The sequence below is a fragment of the Aspergillus aculeatus genome (assembly GCF_001890905.1).
Source record: "Aspergillus aculeatus ATCC 16872 unplaced genomic scaffold ASPACscaffold_14, whole genome shotgun sequence".
Lineage (NCBI taxonomy): Eukaryota > Fungi > Ascomycota > Eurotiomycetes > Eurotiales > Aspergillaceae > Aspergillus > Aspergillus aculeatus.
This window is the reverse complement of record NW_017962989.1, coordinates 429,952-443,462: the sequence shown is the minus strand read 5'-3', so window position 1 is coordinate 443,462 and position 13,511 is coordinate 429,952. Positions and strand designations below refer to the sequence as shown.

General features: G+C 49.9%; 5 protein-coding genes across 5 annotated transcripts; all 5 read left to right on the top strand.

The window, feature by feature from the left end:
• Nucleotides 1-494: 494 nt before the first annotated feature.
• On the top strand, nucleotides 495-3,039 carry ASPACDRAFT_1882414 (uncharacterized protein; the record flags this gene model as incomplete). Its single annotated transcript, XM_020198286.1, has 14 exons — nucleotides 495-596; nucleotides 654-731; nucleotides 789-868; nucleotides 916-997; nucleotides 1,055-1,108; nucleotides 1,168-1,238; nucleotides 1,293-1,452; nucleotides 1,507-1,560; nucleotides 1,612-1,663; nucleotides 1,720-1,827; nucleotides 2,034-2,152; nucleotides 2,217-2,308; nucleotides 2,396-2,669; nucleotides 3,019-3,039. The coding sequence occupies 14 exons, from the start codon at nucleotides 495-497 to the stop codon at nucleotides 3,037-3,039; spliced, it is 1,347 nt and encodes a 448-aa protein (XP_020053514.1).
• A 1,053-nt stretch (nucleotides 3,040-4,092) lies between these two features.
• On the top strand, nucleotides 4,093-5,133 carry ASPACDRAFT_62868 (uncharacterized protein; the record flags this gene model as incomplete). Its single annotated transcript, XM_020203833.1, has 3 exons — nucleotides 4,093-4,194; nucleotides 4,310-4,471; nucleotides 4,612-5,133. The coding sequence occupies 3 exons, from the start codon at nucleotides 4,093-4,095 to the stop codon at nucleotides 5,131-5,133; spliced, it is 786 nt and encodes a 261-aa protein (XP_020053513.1).
• Nucleotides 5,134-5,779: 646 nt separating this feature from the next.
• Nucleotides 5,780-6,559, top strand: ASPACDRAFT_46027 (uncharacterized protein; the record flags this gene model as incomplete). Its single annotated transcript, XM_020201722.1, has 1 exon — nucleotides 5,780-6,559. One exon carries the CDS (start codon nucleotides 5,780-5,782, stop codon nucleotides 6,557-6,559), a length of 780 nt encoding a protein of 259 aa, XP_020053512.1.
• Nucleotides 6,560-8,819: 2,260 nt separating this feature from the next.
• Nucleotides 8,820-9,605, top strand: ASPACDRAFT_1858633 (uncharacterized protein; the record flags this gene model as incomplete). Its single annotated transcript, XM_020197627.1, has 1 exon — nucleotides 8,820-9,605. The coding sequence occupies exon 1, from the start codon at nucleotides 8,982-8,984 to the stop codon at nucleotides 9,603-9,605; it is 624 nt and encodes a 207-aa protein (XP_020053511.1). The 5' UTR covers nucleotides 8,820-8,981.
• Nucleotides 9,606-11,082: 1,477 nt separating this feature from the next.
• ASPACDRAFT_123998 (putative amino acid permease) lies at nucleotides 11,083-13,438 on the top strand. The gene is made up of 3 exons (XM_020196698.1): nucleotides 11,083-12,781; nucleotides 12,840-13,180; nucleotides 13,238-13,438. The coding sequence occupies exons 1-3, from the start codon at nucleotides 11,572-11,574 to the stop codon at nucleotides 13,352-13,354; spliced, it is 1,668 nt and encodes a 555-aa protein (XP_020053510.1). The 5' UTR covers nucleotides 11,083-11,571; the 3' UTR covers nucleotides 13,355-13,438.
• Nucleotides 13,439-13,511: the final 73 nt, after the last annotated feature.

The following is a 13,511-nucleotide window of genomic DNA, read 5'->3' as shown; positions in this document are numbered from 1 at the left end:
GTATAGCCTAAAAATCTCTATATCAACTGATATGGTATCATTGACTCCAAGTCTTGCATGCTAGGGTGTATAACGCCTTTTCCCCCGTATAGTGGTGATCATTTCCACTGACTGACGGGTCTTGAAAGGGATCCCGAACAAAACGATTAACAGCTACCCTGACATTAAGGCTGCTACGTAGTTATCTTGCTGACCCCGATAACGGCATGCCCATCCCTCACGAGGCAATTTGATCGGACCGAAACGCACTGATCCCCTCTTTAAGCTTGATCCTGCAAGTGGGGTATGGTCTAGAGCACGTCTTCGCTTCCCGTGCTGATGCCATTCGCACTATCTCATCGTGATAACGGCCGATCTTCTTCGGTAGTTGCGGCGATTCCCTTTGAATTATAATATAAAGCCTAGGTACAATCAAGGGAGTCATGCAATTCACCATTCCTCAAGAGTCTTTGCTGGTTCTTCTCTCGCAGTCGATTCTCGTCAGATAAATGGGAATGGCTCGTCGTCAGAGGCATAGCAAGGAGTTTCTGGATCAAGTCACAGAGCTCGAGCAGAATGACATTTGTCTAGTTGACTCAGATGCTGAGAAGGCGCTGGTAATATCTCTATCGTCATTTAATCAATTATGAATCTTGAAACTCATGGAATATTAGGTATGGCGTCTGGATGCGGTATTCCTTGTTGTTGGGTTTTTGGGATATGCGTTCAAGTATCTCGACCAGACCAACATTGTAAGTTGACCATGCCTTTCGCTGACTGTAACGTCGAAGCTAAGAAGGATTCACTAGAGCAATGCATATGTGTCCGGGATGCAGACAGATCTGAAGCTTTATGGAAACGAGCTGAATTACTTCACCACGTTTTTTAAGTGAGTTTTTTTCCCTACACTGATTGACCCATGTTGATCGTATTTAGCATTGGCTACATGGTCATGCTTTATCCCTCATGTATTATTATATCTCATATAGGACCAGCAATCTGGTTGCCTACATGTGAGGTCAGTAATAATTCTTCGGGCGCAATTTACGTGCAGCGCATTAATTCAAAGAATTAGGTTCTTTGGGGTATTTTTACGTGCTGTCTGTCTACTGCCACGTCTGCGAAGCAGGTAACAGCCCCTTCCCTAGAAGAATTTGCCACAGTTGGTTGAGAGTCTAACAATACAAGGTCTATGGCCTTCGCTTTCTCATAGGCTTCTGCGAAGGGGCTACCTGGCCGGGATACTTTACTATTATCAGGTATGCTTTTTCTAACTCATTCGCCTACACAAATACTGAGGTAATCGCTTTTAGTCAGTGGTATCTTCCGCATGAGATGGCATTGCGCATGAGTCTTTACAACATGGCCCAACCAGTCGGCGCTATGCTTTCTGGAGCACTGCAAGGTGCACTGTCCACAAATCTGAACGGCACGCTTGGAAGAAGCGGTTGGCAATGGGCGTTCATAATCAATGTAAGGATAATCGTGTCATATATGCTACTGAGACTAAATTTATTCTTTGAACAGGGAATCTGTACGATCACTGTTGCCCTCCTTGCCTATGTAGCAATGCCTGGATTCGTACGCAACTTGACCTCTGGGATGCTGATGTACCACTAACATAATCCACAGCCGGAAAGACAGAATCCGCTCTCCAAGATCTATCTCAAGCCCCGACACATCGGTGAGCTAACTTACATGGCATATTCCTAAAGGACCCACATCCTGACACCTGCATAGAAACTGCTCTTGCGCGTACGCGTCGTGTCGGCCGAAGCCCACAAGTTGGGATCACGCCCAAAACTTTCCTTCGCGCCTTGAGATTCTGGCATCTTTGGCTTTTCTCCAGTGTGTCCTTCAAGATATTCCACTATCATAGCAACGAAGCTAATCAAGTCTCAGTTGCATGGTGCATTGGCACGGGGACGACCCCAACGAACTATTTCAATCTTTGGCTCAAATCCTTGACTAACGCTGATGGAACAAAAAAAATAGTAAACCAACCTCATCACCACATTCATTTTTCATGTGCTGACTCGCGAAAATTAGTTCAGTTGCCATGCTCAATTATCTTCCCATTATTGGTCAAGCGATTCAACTCGTTGCCGAGATCCTCTTCAGTGGGTTCAGCGATTTCTTCGGCACAAGACTTCCTTTTCTGCTTTTGCATGCCGTGAGCACCTCCCCGGGAGAGAGATCTCCTCTTATCACCATGCGAGATACTAATATCTAGATAGGTAATCAACATCACCTCCCTTATAATCTTGGTCATTCGCCCGAGCAACGAGTCTGCTTACATGGTTGGATGGTATATGAACTACATCGGAGCGTAAGTTGATTCGGAGAGGAACAGCAATCGACCCCTTTTCCCTCCCTGACAAGCGAAACCAGGCTCACTACTGACCGGATAATCCAGCGTCTCCACAATGCTCCTATGCGCTTGGGCAACCGCGCATCTCGAGACGGAACCTCAAGTCCGGACAGTTTTATTCGCCACCGGCACACTTTTCTCATATCTCCTCAGCGCATTCCTCCCCATCGCCGCCTATCCCGCCGAGGAAGCACCCCACTGGCGCATTGGTGCAAAGCTGTATCTGGCGCTCTCGATATTAGCAGCCATCTTGTTCGTCACTATACATTTTGTTTTCAAGTGGGAGAAGCGCACGCAGCAAGCGAGGGAGGGTGACCAAGTATCCGGTCTAGAGCATGGCAAGCAATCGAACGAGCGCTCTGAGTCCCGAGATGAGGTATAATGCCTGTTTGACATGGTGGTTCGACCGGCTAGGTTACCCTGCTCATTGAATCATTGTATCGCTTCCTTGGCCTGATACAATATCACTGCATTGTCTTCCGGACATGATTCTCGATCAATGTGACGTGATGCAGCTTGATCAAGGCTTGCCCCAAAAGAGCTCACGTCAACACTTGACTCTGATTAAGAAGTTTTTTGGATGTTCCTAAATGTTGGCCGTGCTATAAGAATACTTTCGAGCTAAATAGAACACTAGACTTCCATAAAGAATGACTTTAAATCTCTAGAAAATTGATCACTTTGTCTAATCATTTGAATTGTGCAATTCAGTGAGCACGGACTTCATATATCTCCCAGACAGCGCATATTCCCTTGCAATCATGTCCAGGCCCTATCTATTCATCTTATGAATATGTCCACGATCTCGATCCTTCCACATGTCAGTCATAGTGGAGGTTTTGAGCTCAAGCAAAAACATGCGCTTGGAATCTGGAATCCTCGGCGTAAAATGGATTTTGGACTCTGCTAGAATACACTGATAATAAATCTGTCGGAGCATCGGCGTTCGCAGGCCCTGGAAATTTGACTAATAAGCCTCTAAAGGTGTATCCAGGTCCGAGGCCAGGCATGTGTAACCGTTCAACTCTACCTCTCCAGATTTAGATTGACCCAAGTCGAGTGTCAAAAGTGGAAGGCGAGGAGATGTGGTTGACCATGTGCGATTATGAACGCAGCGTGGCCTTATGAAAGTGAAGTGGACTACCTTAGCGGCTCGAGCTATTGGCAGTACACGAGGAGCACTATTGCTACTTGTCTCGAGAGTTATGGATTCTAGTATACAGGTCGGATATTGGAATGCTGGATAGAGTAAATCAGAAAGTGCTGGGGCAGTTCTATGGAGATTTAAATGAGATACTATTTAAATAATCTTTTGAGAAACGGTGTAGTAACAGAATGAAGGTGAAGCGTTGAAGTCTAATCTCAAATTCTGAATGGGTGGATTGTAGTCCGGGTTTACAGCACGATTACCTTAGATCGGGTCATAGCCGTTATGCCAGGCCGGAAAAGAGACGCAAAGGACATGACCCAGCCTATGTTGCAACGGAAGGATCGCCTCCAACGGCGATAAAAATCGACAATGACGGAGATTGCAAGCAATCTCTGGAACCTCCCCAGACAATCTCGATTAACCAGGTGGAAAGGGAGGTCTAAAAATAGCGGGCTGGAAATGCCAAGAGATGAGCAGCATTCTCGGGCCGATCCCCAGTCAGCAAAAAGATCTCCCCGCGCCCTTAATCCAACTTCACTCCTTGGTTCAGATCCTGTCGCAAAAGCCATTATCGAGCCACCCACCACCCCCCATGAATCCTACTGTAGAGGAGGTAGAAGACGAGAGTAGGCCTAGTCTAGGTAGCGGTAGTGGTAATGCCAACGCCGCGCAACAGCAACTGTCATGGGCTGAGGTGTGTAAAAAGCTTTCTCCCAGAGATGACCACGCGAGCTGGTCATCCTACCCGCTCGCATTGTACGGTGCTGTTGGAATTTGACATCTGAAAGCTGACCTTATGGATTGCTTAGGTTTGCGCCCAGCACGAGTCGCTGCTGGTATCCCACCTAGCGCTGCTGCAGCAGGTCCAGGGCGAGGTTCCGTCCAATGGCGATGCGTCGCGGTTGGTTACCAACATGTTGGAGCGGACGAAAAAGTTGATGATGCAGTTCAAGATCATCAAAGGCAAATTTGTGAGTTGTTTGTTTGCTTCTTCCCATCGCAGGTATAGGTGCTGTTGACATAGTGCTAACACGCCGGCATAGGGTTCCAGTAAGTCACGTTGCTTCCTCCAGGCTGCGGAAAGTTTCCCTCTGCAGGAAAATTCTTCCAGTCGAAGCCAAGGATCATTGAAGATGGACCTAACTTTGTGATAGGAAATTTAGATGCTGAGAAAATCTTGCACTCGAACTCCGGCTCAGATCCGTCATCTTCTCGTCGGACGAGTGATTCGTCTGGAAATGGCCCTCGGGCGAGAGATCGGGCGAAACGAGCTCGCGCAGAAGCGAGCGAACGAGACGAGGAGACTATTGCTGCAGTACCAGATGCAGAGACTATGTCGGCCTTTGCTGACCCAGCCAGTCATCACAAGCGTAAGCGCTTAATGAAGGTGCTGCCTGGGGGTGAGGATGACGTTAGGAGCATAACTCCGGTGTCGATTGACACGGAGGACATCTCTGAGGAGGTACAACGAAGGCTGGCTATTCGAGACGAGCAACGCAAAAAGCGCAGCAATGCTAAAGCAGAGAAGCGCAAACGAGACAGTATGACCTCAACCGGAAGTGCACCATCTCCTGGCGGTCCTACGAAGCAACCCAGAAAAAGGATCAAAGCAATCCAATCCCATGACCGATGAAGATATCGGAAAGCGCTTCCCCCAATCGCACGGTCGCTCTTTCGAATTGCAGTTGGGCACAAGTGTCTAGCCAGACTTAACAAGATGGTAGCCCTGCTGCCAGATAGTGCTTCCGTTATTGGACCGGAAGTTCTGACGAGGCTCCCAGCACGCAATCTGATCGTACCTGGAAGCTTAATTGCGATATCTCTGCAGGGCTGACTCGCGGATTGGCTCGACCAGAATCCCAAGCCGCAGCTGGGGTGATCTTGGGTCACCCCCCAGACTGTGCCAGACTCTGTGCTAAGCTTTCTGCAAGGGTACTGTGGCTACAGGGTTGCATCTGGCTGTCATTTCTGAGGCAAGCTTATCAGAAACTTCACTTCAGTAGCAGCATCACCTTGAGAGCATCATAACATCGAAATCTTAGCGCGGCTGAGCAAAACCAGCTCTTCTCCTCGCGGTTCTCCTCGATCTTTCTTCTCTTCTCCTTCTCTCTCCAGACTACCCAAAAACAAAAAAGGAGTCTCAAAAAACTGTTCTTGCTTTCAAAATCTGCTTTCAAGTACTCGCGTTGCTTTTTAAACCTGAACTTCAAATCCGTTTTACCCCGATCCTCATAGAACACGAAAACGTTCTATCTGTGTCCCGAACCATGCTGAGAATCATGAAGACAAGGGACACGAAGAGATTTGCTACCTCTTCAGAAGACGACCGCCGCTGCTCTGTCCACAAAAAACCTGGTCGCACTCCACAAAAATCACACAGGCAGCACAAGCAAAACGGCCAGACAACGCGGGGTACCCGACTCCAGTCCCTGCCCAACTCTTCTGGCCAGGGCAGGGACAGAGCCCCTGCTTCTCAAAAAATCCGTCATCATGTTTATCCCAACCCTCTATGCCACCGCTCCCACTGGCATTTGTCCCAGGTCAGCAATGACCAGGACGTGGTGATGAGAGATGTTTCCGGCCAGGCAACGCAGGGTATGCGCCTCCAGTCCCTGCCCAACTCTCCTGGCCAGGGCAGGGACAGAGCCCCTGCTTCTCAAGAACCTCGCCATGCCAATTCCCGACGCTGCCGCTCCCAACGGCGTCCGTCCCAGGTCAGCAATGACCAGGACGTGGTGATGAGAGATGTTCGTTGTGAGGTTAGGAATACAACGCCTGCCTCCAAGCAATCCCCCCGCCCCGCGAATCCCCGGTCCATCCTTAAGGTCAGCAATGGCCAGGATGTGCTTATGAAAGATGTCTTTCTGCCCAAGAAAAAAGTACACTTTGCTGGTGCAGAAGTTCACCTCTTTCATTGTTCCGAGCCCGAGGTCATTTATGACCCCGATGTTGAGATGGCTGAAGCCGAAGATGAAGATGTGGAGATGGAGGACGCTGATGTTGAGATGGTAGATGCCCCCGAGCTCCCCTGGTGGGTGTGTGATTTGTCGATGGAGTGAGTGAAGCTATGCAAGCTCCAAGTTTCTCTCTGCTTGTCTTGTCTGAGAACCCATGTTTATTCCTCATGTATGGTGTTGAACCCCAATGATGTATTTGTCGATGGACTGCAAGCTAAAGCTACAGACATCACTGCCTCCCTTCCCTCTATCAACTCGTCGGTAGTCTAGTCAGGAGACAAATCAACCAAGAGTCTTTCACTTGCCGAATGACTGCTGGCATTCACTGTAGATCAATTTAAGTCCCGACTAAACAAGTAGGTATCTCTATCAACCTGATTCATTCACTTTACTGTAGGTATTCTACTTATTTAGAGACCAATGCTTTTCGAGGTTATTGCTTCACCTAGGGCTAGGGCCTTGGTGGCCCTGCCTAGCTGTTCCTTCCTAGCTCTGGTGCCGACAGCAAAGTCTCCATTGGATTCACAGATCAACCCTGTTCCTTCCGTGGTGAATCGACATGTTAATCCGCATTTCTCTTTCCCTGAACTTCCACTTCCCAAGTTCCACTTCCTGTCTCGTCTTCTGTCTCTCGCTTCCACCCTCCGTCTTCATCCTTCAGCTTCTCTTTTTCTTCTTTCCTCTCTTCTCGCACCAACAATCCCCATTCTCCCCGAGATCTATCCTGAAGGTCAGCAATGACCAGGACGTGGTGATGAAAGATGTGTTTCTTCCTCCAAAGAGGGTCCACTTTGAAAACGCTGAATCCAACTTCTCCATGATATCCAGCCCATGGCCATGTATGACCAAGGCATTGAGATGTTTACGTTCAAGAGGATGTGGATGTGGACATGGAGGACGTTTCCCGTGCCCGCCGAAGAATCCACTTCGCCGACTCTCGTTATCACTTCTCAACTGGCAGCAGTCCAAGGTCAGTGAGAACCTGGACGTGGAGATGAAGGATATTTCTGACCATAGCAGGGATAGAGACTCCGCATCTCAAAACCTCCATCCTCCTACTTCCCGCCGCACCGCCCCAACAGCCACCAGGTCAATGTTAAGGTAGAGGCTCCCTCGCCTGTTGAGGGACTCTACTTCGCCGATTTTCAAGAGTGTTGCTGCATCCCACCAAGTCGACCACCGCTGCCCTGCCCACGAAGACAAAGGTCACACTTCAGAAGTCTCAACAAAATGATTTCGAACCATGGCAATGACCATGAAGACAACAGACACGAAGAGGCTTGCGAAGAGGCTTGCGAATAGGCTTGCTCCCTCTTCACAAGCCGACCGCCGCTGCGCTTTCAACAAGAAAATTGGTCGCATTCCACAAACACCATACAGGCAGCACAAGCCAAAAGGCCAGACAACGCGGCCGCCAACTACGACCAAGTTAAAATCTTCGAAGACATCGATACAGGGGCTCTGTTTCCCCTCGCGGAGTGAGGGTCTGTATGTAGACCATTGGTGGGCCGTGTCTCCTCTTTTGTAAACTAGAATTAGCATATCGTCTCCATGATGGGTATTATAGTACAGCTCAGTATACTATACACAGCAATAAACTACTCTACTATGGTATTGTACATAAGTTCTGACACTGTCAGCATCTAAAAGTTCGACTTCCCATGCCTACCATCTCTTTCTTGATGCCAGAAATTGCACCCAATATCCATCTAAGCTCCGATTGTTGTGCGAGTATGAAAGAACATGCGAAGCTTCCTGGGCAGTCAATGACGAGAATCAATGCTATAAGAAAAGCGTTCAAGAAGTGTGGTTATATTCGAGCGGAAAAGGGAGATAGGCCATTACTCTCAATGCTTGTACATAGCAACCTATATATAGATTATAATCAGTAAGATGTTCCCCACATACCATGAATAAAGGCATCACTTCACATACCTCCTCAAATCTTCCAATTCGGATAGGCCACACGACATGTCTAGTATAAACAGGATGGCCCTAGACTAGGGGATGAAAGGTAGTTTGTTGTTGTTGTTGTTGAGACATTGTGATGGTTCAAGTAGCGGCTATTGACACGTCTTGTATTGTTATGCGGTCACCTCACATTTTTGTATTGCAATGGGACATCGGCGAGGCTTTACTAGGAGATGAAGGTTCTCTACTGTCAACCAAAAGAGTCTGTCTCTTATGCACATGAGCATCAACAGCAGTCGATATCTGATCCGGTTATATAGCCTATGTCTAGGCCTAGCGCCTGTCAAGAAAACGATGTATGATGCATGTCTAGACATCACATGACCAATGTGTCTGCGCATCTGGCTCAACCGTCCACCGTAAATTTCCATCTTCGAGACAATATCCTGCACACGATCCGATAAGAATCTCATCACGAAAACAAACGAACCAATACTCAACATATAAAAGCAACCAACATCAAGACTCTGTCTGGCTGTCTACTTCTTGACACTTGAACCCCACGAACAAGCGTCTCACCCAGCGAACGCCCACCCCAAAAGACAAACACAAAATGACCACCCCACAACCCCCGACTACCCCAGATCAGCAACAACAACAGCAGCAGCAACAAGCCACGCTTCAAAGCCAACGGGAAGCCGACTACCAACGCTTCAAGACCTACGCCGCCTGGACCTTCCTGGTTGCCTCCCCGATCCTCATCGCCCTCCCGCCGCGCAAGCTCGACAACCTGACCGTCCTCCAGCTTAGCGCCTTCTCGATCTCGGCCAACCACCTCACGCGCGAGCGCACCGGCCGCAGCATCGTCGACCGCCTCGAGGACAAGATCTCCGCCGGTCGGAGCCACCCCCTGGCCTCGCTGGGGAACGGGCTCCCCAGCGAGCGGGCGCTGGAGATCCAGGCCCGGCTGAAGGCGGACCGCGAGCGGCAGATCGAGGATGCCAAGGGGGAGGAGCTGGCCAAGCTGAAGGCCCGCGAGGAGTTCGACAAGCCCGTCCTGCAGCGCGTGTGGATGGGTGGCGAGACCGAGGGGTGGAAGGAGCGGCGCCTGCGCGAGGAGCAGAAGGCCCTCGATGAGGGGAAGGGGTATGGGGATTTGATCCGGGAGCATATTTGGGATGTTTGGACTTGGGGGAAGGGGGATGGTGAGGGGGAGGGGGAGGGGGGGAAGAAATGAGTGAATTTTGAGAATGGGGGGGTTTTGAGTGGGTGAAATAAGGGAGGATGTTGGTGATGATGGATTGTGATGATATGTCTACTTTTTTTGGATTCCGGGAGTGGTGATGTGCATTTTTATGTACTGTTTGTTTGGCGTTGGGGGTCATAAAAGGTTTTGGTTTTGATGTGATGTATATTAGTTTGCTGGGGCGGAGGCTTGGGTTCTGAGAATGTGCATCTCGGTCGATGTCGCTTTTCGAGCTTGTACGCTGCTGCGCTGGGCTTAAGGTGGTATTGTGATATATCGCAAATCCATGACTGCATAGACATTTTTATGCAGTATAGTCGATGGCTTGCAGCGATAATAATTGCCTTCATGGCTTATGGCATTGGATAGGAGTAGGTACCCATAACGGTCAGCTTCCAACTAATATCCGTCAATGCAGATCAACAAGAGATCAGCTCTACTTAGTCTCTCGACCGGGCTTGCCGGGTCCGAGATCGACTAGTAGTTCTGGCTACGAACTAGCCGCGCATTTCAATCGCTGTCTTTTATAGAAACGACCGTTTTCGACCCAGCGCAGGCTAAGCCAGCACTCCTGCCTTGCAATGTTTTACCACTGGCGAGGGCTATTATGCATTGCCACTTGAGCATATAGACGAATATGGTCGTTAATGGCTGAGAACTCGAGAGGCTACCGTCTGGCATTGGCACCACACCACACTTCTTACACCTTCCAAATACTATACAGAAGATCACTCTCTTCTTATGACGCGATCTGACATGGGAATGTGCTCATGAGAGCCACCCTGGGGTCCATCCGCACCTGACAGTGGCAAAGAGTGACATCAATTGGAAGAAGAACAATATTCGATGCGCCCAGCAATCTAGACCACTCATCCCGTTTCTTCAGGCAGCCGTTTTGCTCGGCCGAAATTGCCTTTCAGCACCCGCGGCCATCTCTTATCGTTTTGACCAGCTTCATTGATTGATTGCTTTCACAAACAGCGTATCAAAAGGGAGCTAATTGCGCTTGGGTCCCCGAGCTTGTGTGAGTTTTTACGTAAGAGCTATGCGAGAAGCGGAGTGGGTTTCTCCGAATCGGAGGCGGCGGGTTCAGACTGCACCTGATGATGATGGAAGGAGACTGAAGTATACGTAGCATATCTCAGTACAGTTGAATCTATGTGGATGATTCTCAAAAGAAAGCACACCTGCGTTTCTGTACTGTACAATGACTCCAGAAGCGATGAGCAGCAATCCCGTCTTGGCTCTGGCCCGAACGACGCTAGAATTTTAAGCGTAAGCTGATAGTGCGGAATTGCAGTGAGCGGCTGCAGGAACCGTTGCAGAGCACACTAATCTCTACCGGGACTAGTGGCCATCCAAAACACGTGCCTCGCACACTGCTCCCAAGGGCAGATCCGGAACTGGAAACTTTCACGGTTTTTTCTCGAAAAACTGTAATCTCTCTTCGCCACACCGATTCTCCTCATGTCATGGCTCCTCCAATCCTGGACTCGGCTTGAACGCAGAAGAAGTTCTTGGTTCTTCTCCCCCTGTCATTTAAAGCTTGTATCAACACGAATGACTAATTCGCATGTTCAATCGCAGTTCCCATCTCCCGGGCCAAGTGGAGGCCGTCTTCGGAAACTCACCATAGAGCGGCACGCGTGCGGTGGGGAGGATGGCACGCTTAGCGATAAAAGGGAATGGTGCCAATCCGGTACCCGATGTCGTGATGGCGATTGCACACTGCGGCGACGGTGGGTAGAAAAAAAAAAGTGGTTCTCCGCGCGAGGCCGATCGGTGGCAAGCTGCGCGGTTCAATCGGTTGGTCGCCAGCCTGCCATTGATTGATATAATTGTCCCCCGGTGTTCCTCCCTCCAAGACATTTCCCCCCCCCCCCTCTCATCCCACATTTCAGCTTTTCCCCCGGACTTCCTCTGCCTGTGAGCACCTGCACAACCTTCGGCGCAAACGATGTACGACTCTTCAGTCTCCGCTGCGGAGAATAAGATTGAGCATCATGGAAGCGGTGATCCGAAGGTGCCCAACTATTATGGCGAAGAGGATGGTCCCCCGGTAAAAGGGGAGATGGAGCTTAATGTGGGTGGCCGTGGTGCCACTCAGCGTCGACTCAAAAACTACCACATCAGCATGATTGGATTCTGCGGTGGTATCGGAACTGGTCTCTTCGTTGGAGCCGGCTCTGCCTATGCGAAATCAGGGCCGGCCGGTTTGTTGTTGGCATATATTGTCGTGGGGTTTGTGCTGTGGTGTGTCATGCAAAGCATCGCCGAACTGGCGACTCTCTTTCCTACTGCAGGCTCCTTCCCCCACTGGGCTACTCGGTTCATCGATCCCGCCGTCGGTTTCTCTCTCGCCATCACTTACGGATATTGTTACACCATTGCCATTGCTTCGGAGGTCTCCGCGGCCGCGGTCGTGGTGAGCTACTGGTCAGACATAACACCGGCTGTGGTGATAACAGTCGGGTTGGCACTGATCTTGATTATCAATCTGATGAGTGTCCGTTTCTATGGCGAGAGTGAAGTCGTGACAGGTGCCATCAAGGTCTTGTGTTTTCTGGGCTTGGTGATCGTGGCCATCGTGATCACCGCAGGCGGCGGCCCGAACCACGAGACCATTGGCTTCCGCTACTGGCACAACCCTGGTCCCTGGACCAACTACAATGGCATTACAGGACCAACTGGGCACTTTCTGGGATTCTTGTCAGCCTTTGTCAACGCCTCCTTCAGTTTCGTCGGAGTCGAGACTGTCGTCATTGCCGCCGCCGAAGCTATGGACCCGCACCGCGCCATCCCCAAGGCTGCCCGTCGCGTCACCTACCGCATTGCCTTCTTCTACATCCTCGGAGCCCTGCTCATTGGAATGATTGTCGACCCCCGGACCTCTGGCCTCACCTCTGGCTCTGGCAATGCCAACAGCTCTCCATGGGTCATCGCCATCAAGCAGGCCGGCATCAGTGGTCTCCCCTCGGTTGTGAATGCCTGTGTTTTGATCTCTGCCTGGTCTGCCGGTAACTCCTACTGCTGGGTCGGCTCACGCATGATCGTAGCCATGACCACCGATCGCCAACTCCCCCAGTTTTTCGGCAAGGTCACAAAGAAAGGTGTTCCGTATGTTGCGGTGGTCGTCTCCTGGCTCTTCGGTCCTCTGGCCTATCTAAGTAAGCATCCTTTCCTAGTTCACTATCAGATCATTCATCTAACCAAGATTCTGCTTAGGTCTCGGAAGTGGTGGTCCTTCTCAAGCCTTCACCTGGCTCCTTAACCTTAGCACGATCGCCGGCTTAATTGCTTGGGCGACTCTCAGCTTTTGTTATATTCGCTTCCATCGGGCGATGAAGGTCCAAGGCCATAGTCGCGATACCCTCCCTTGGCAGGGTCCTTTCCAGCCCTACACTGCGTGGGTGGGATTCATTGGTTCCACCATCATTACCCTTGTGGCTGGATTCCCTGTCTTCCTCAAGGGGAACTGGTCTACCTCGGACTTTTTCGCCTCGTATGTCGGTATTCCGATCTTCATTGTGCCAATCATCCTCTGGAAGATCTTCAAGAAAAGCAAGGTTAGTTCCATTTCATTCCTCTTGTTTCGTGATGCAGACGCTAATAGGTTGCTTTAGTTTGTCCGCGCATCTACTCTGGATCTCTGGTCTGGCCGCCTCGTGGAGGGCGAGATCATTGTTAAAGACCATGGACCCCGGACTCCCCTCAAGCGCTTTGTTGACTGGATCTTCTAAGTACATACACATGCTGTTGTATATAGACTTGTATATACCTAGACGGTGATACCCACTAGACCTTTTTTTCAACACTTTTTTGGCTCTATCCTTGTATACACAGTATCATTCCACTATAAATGGTATCATTTTCGCGTAGTGTCTTTTGAGTTATTTG

Bases quoted from the DNA above. Each gene is read 5' to 3' on its own strand.
- ASPACDRAFT_123998 (XM_020196698.1), top strand. From the start codon at position 11,572: ATGTACGACTCTTCAGTCTCCGCTGCGGAGAATAAGATTGAGCATCAT. The intron at 12,782-12,839 runs GTAAGCATCCTT...GATTCTGCTTAG, and splicing joins CGGTCCTCTGGCCTATCTAA to GTCTCGGAAGTGGTGGTCCT. The intron at 13,181-13,237 runs GTTAGTTCCATT...AGGTTGCTTTAG, and splicing joins AGATCTTCAAGAAAAGCAAG to TTTGTCCGCGCATCTACTCT.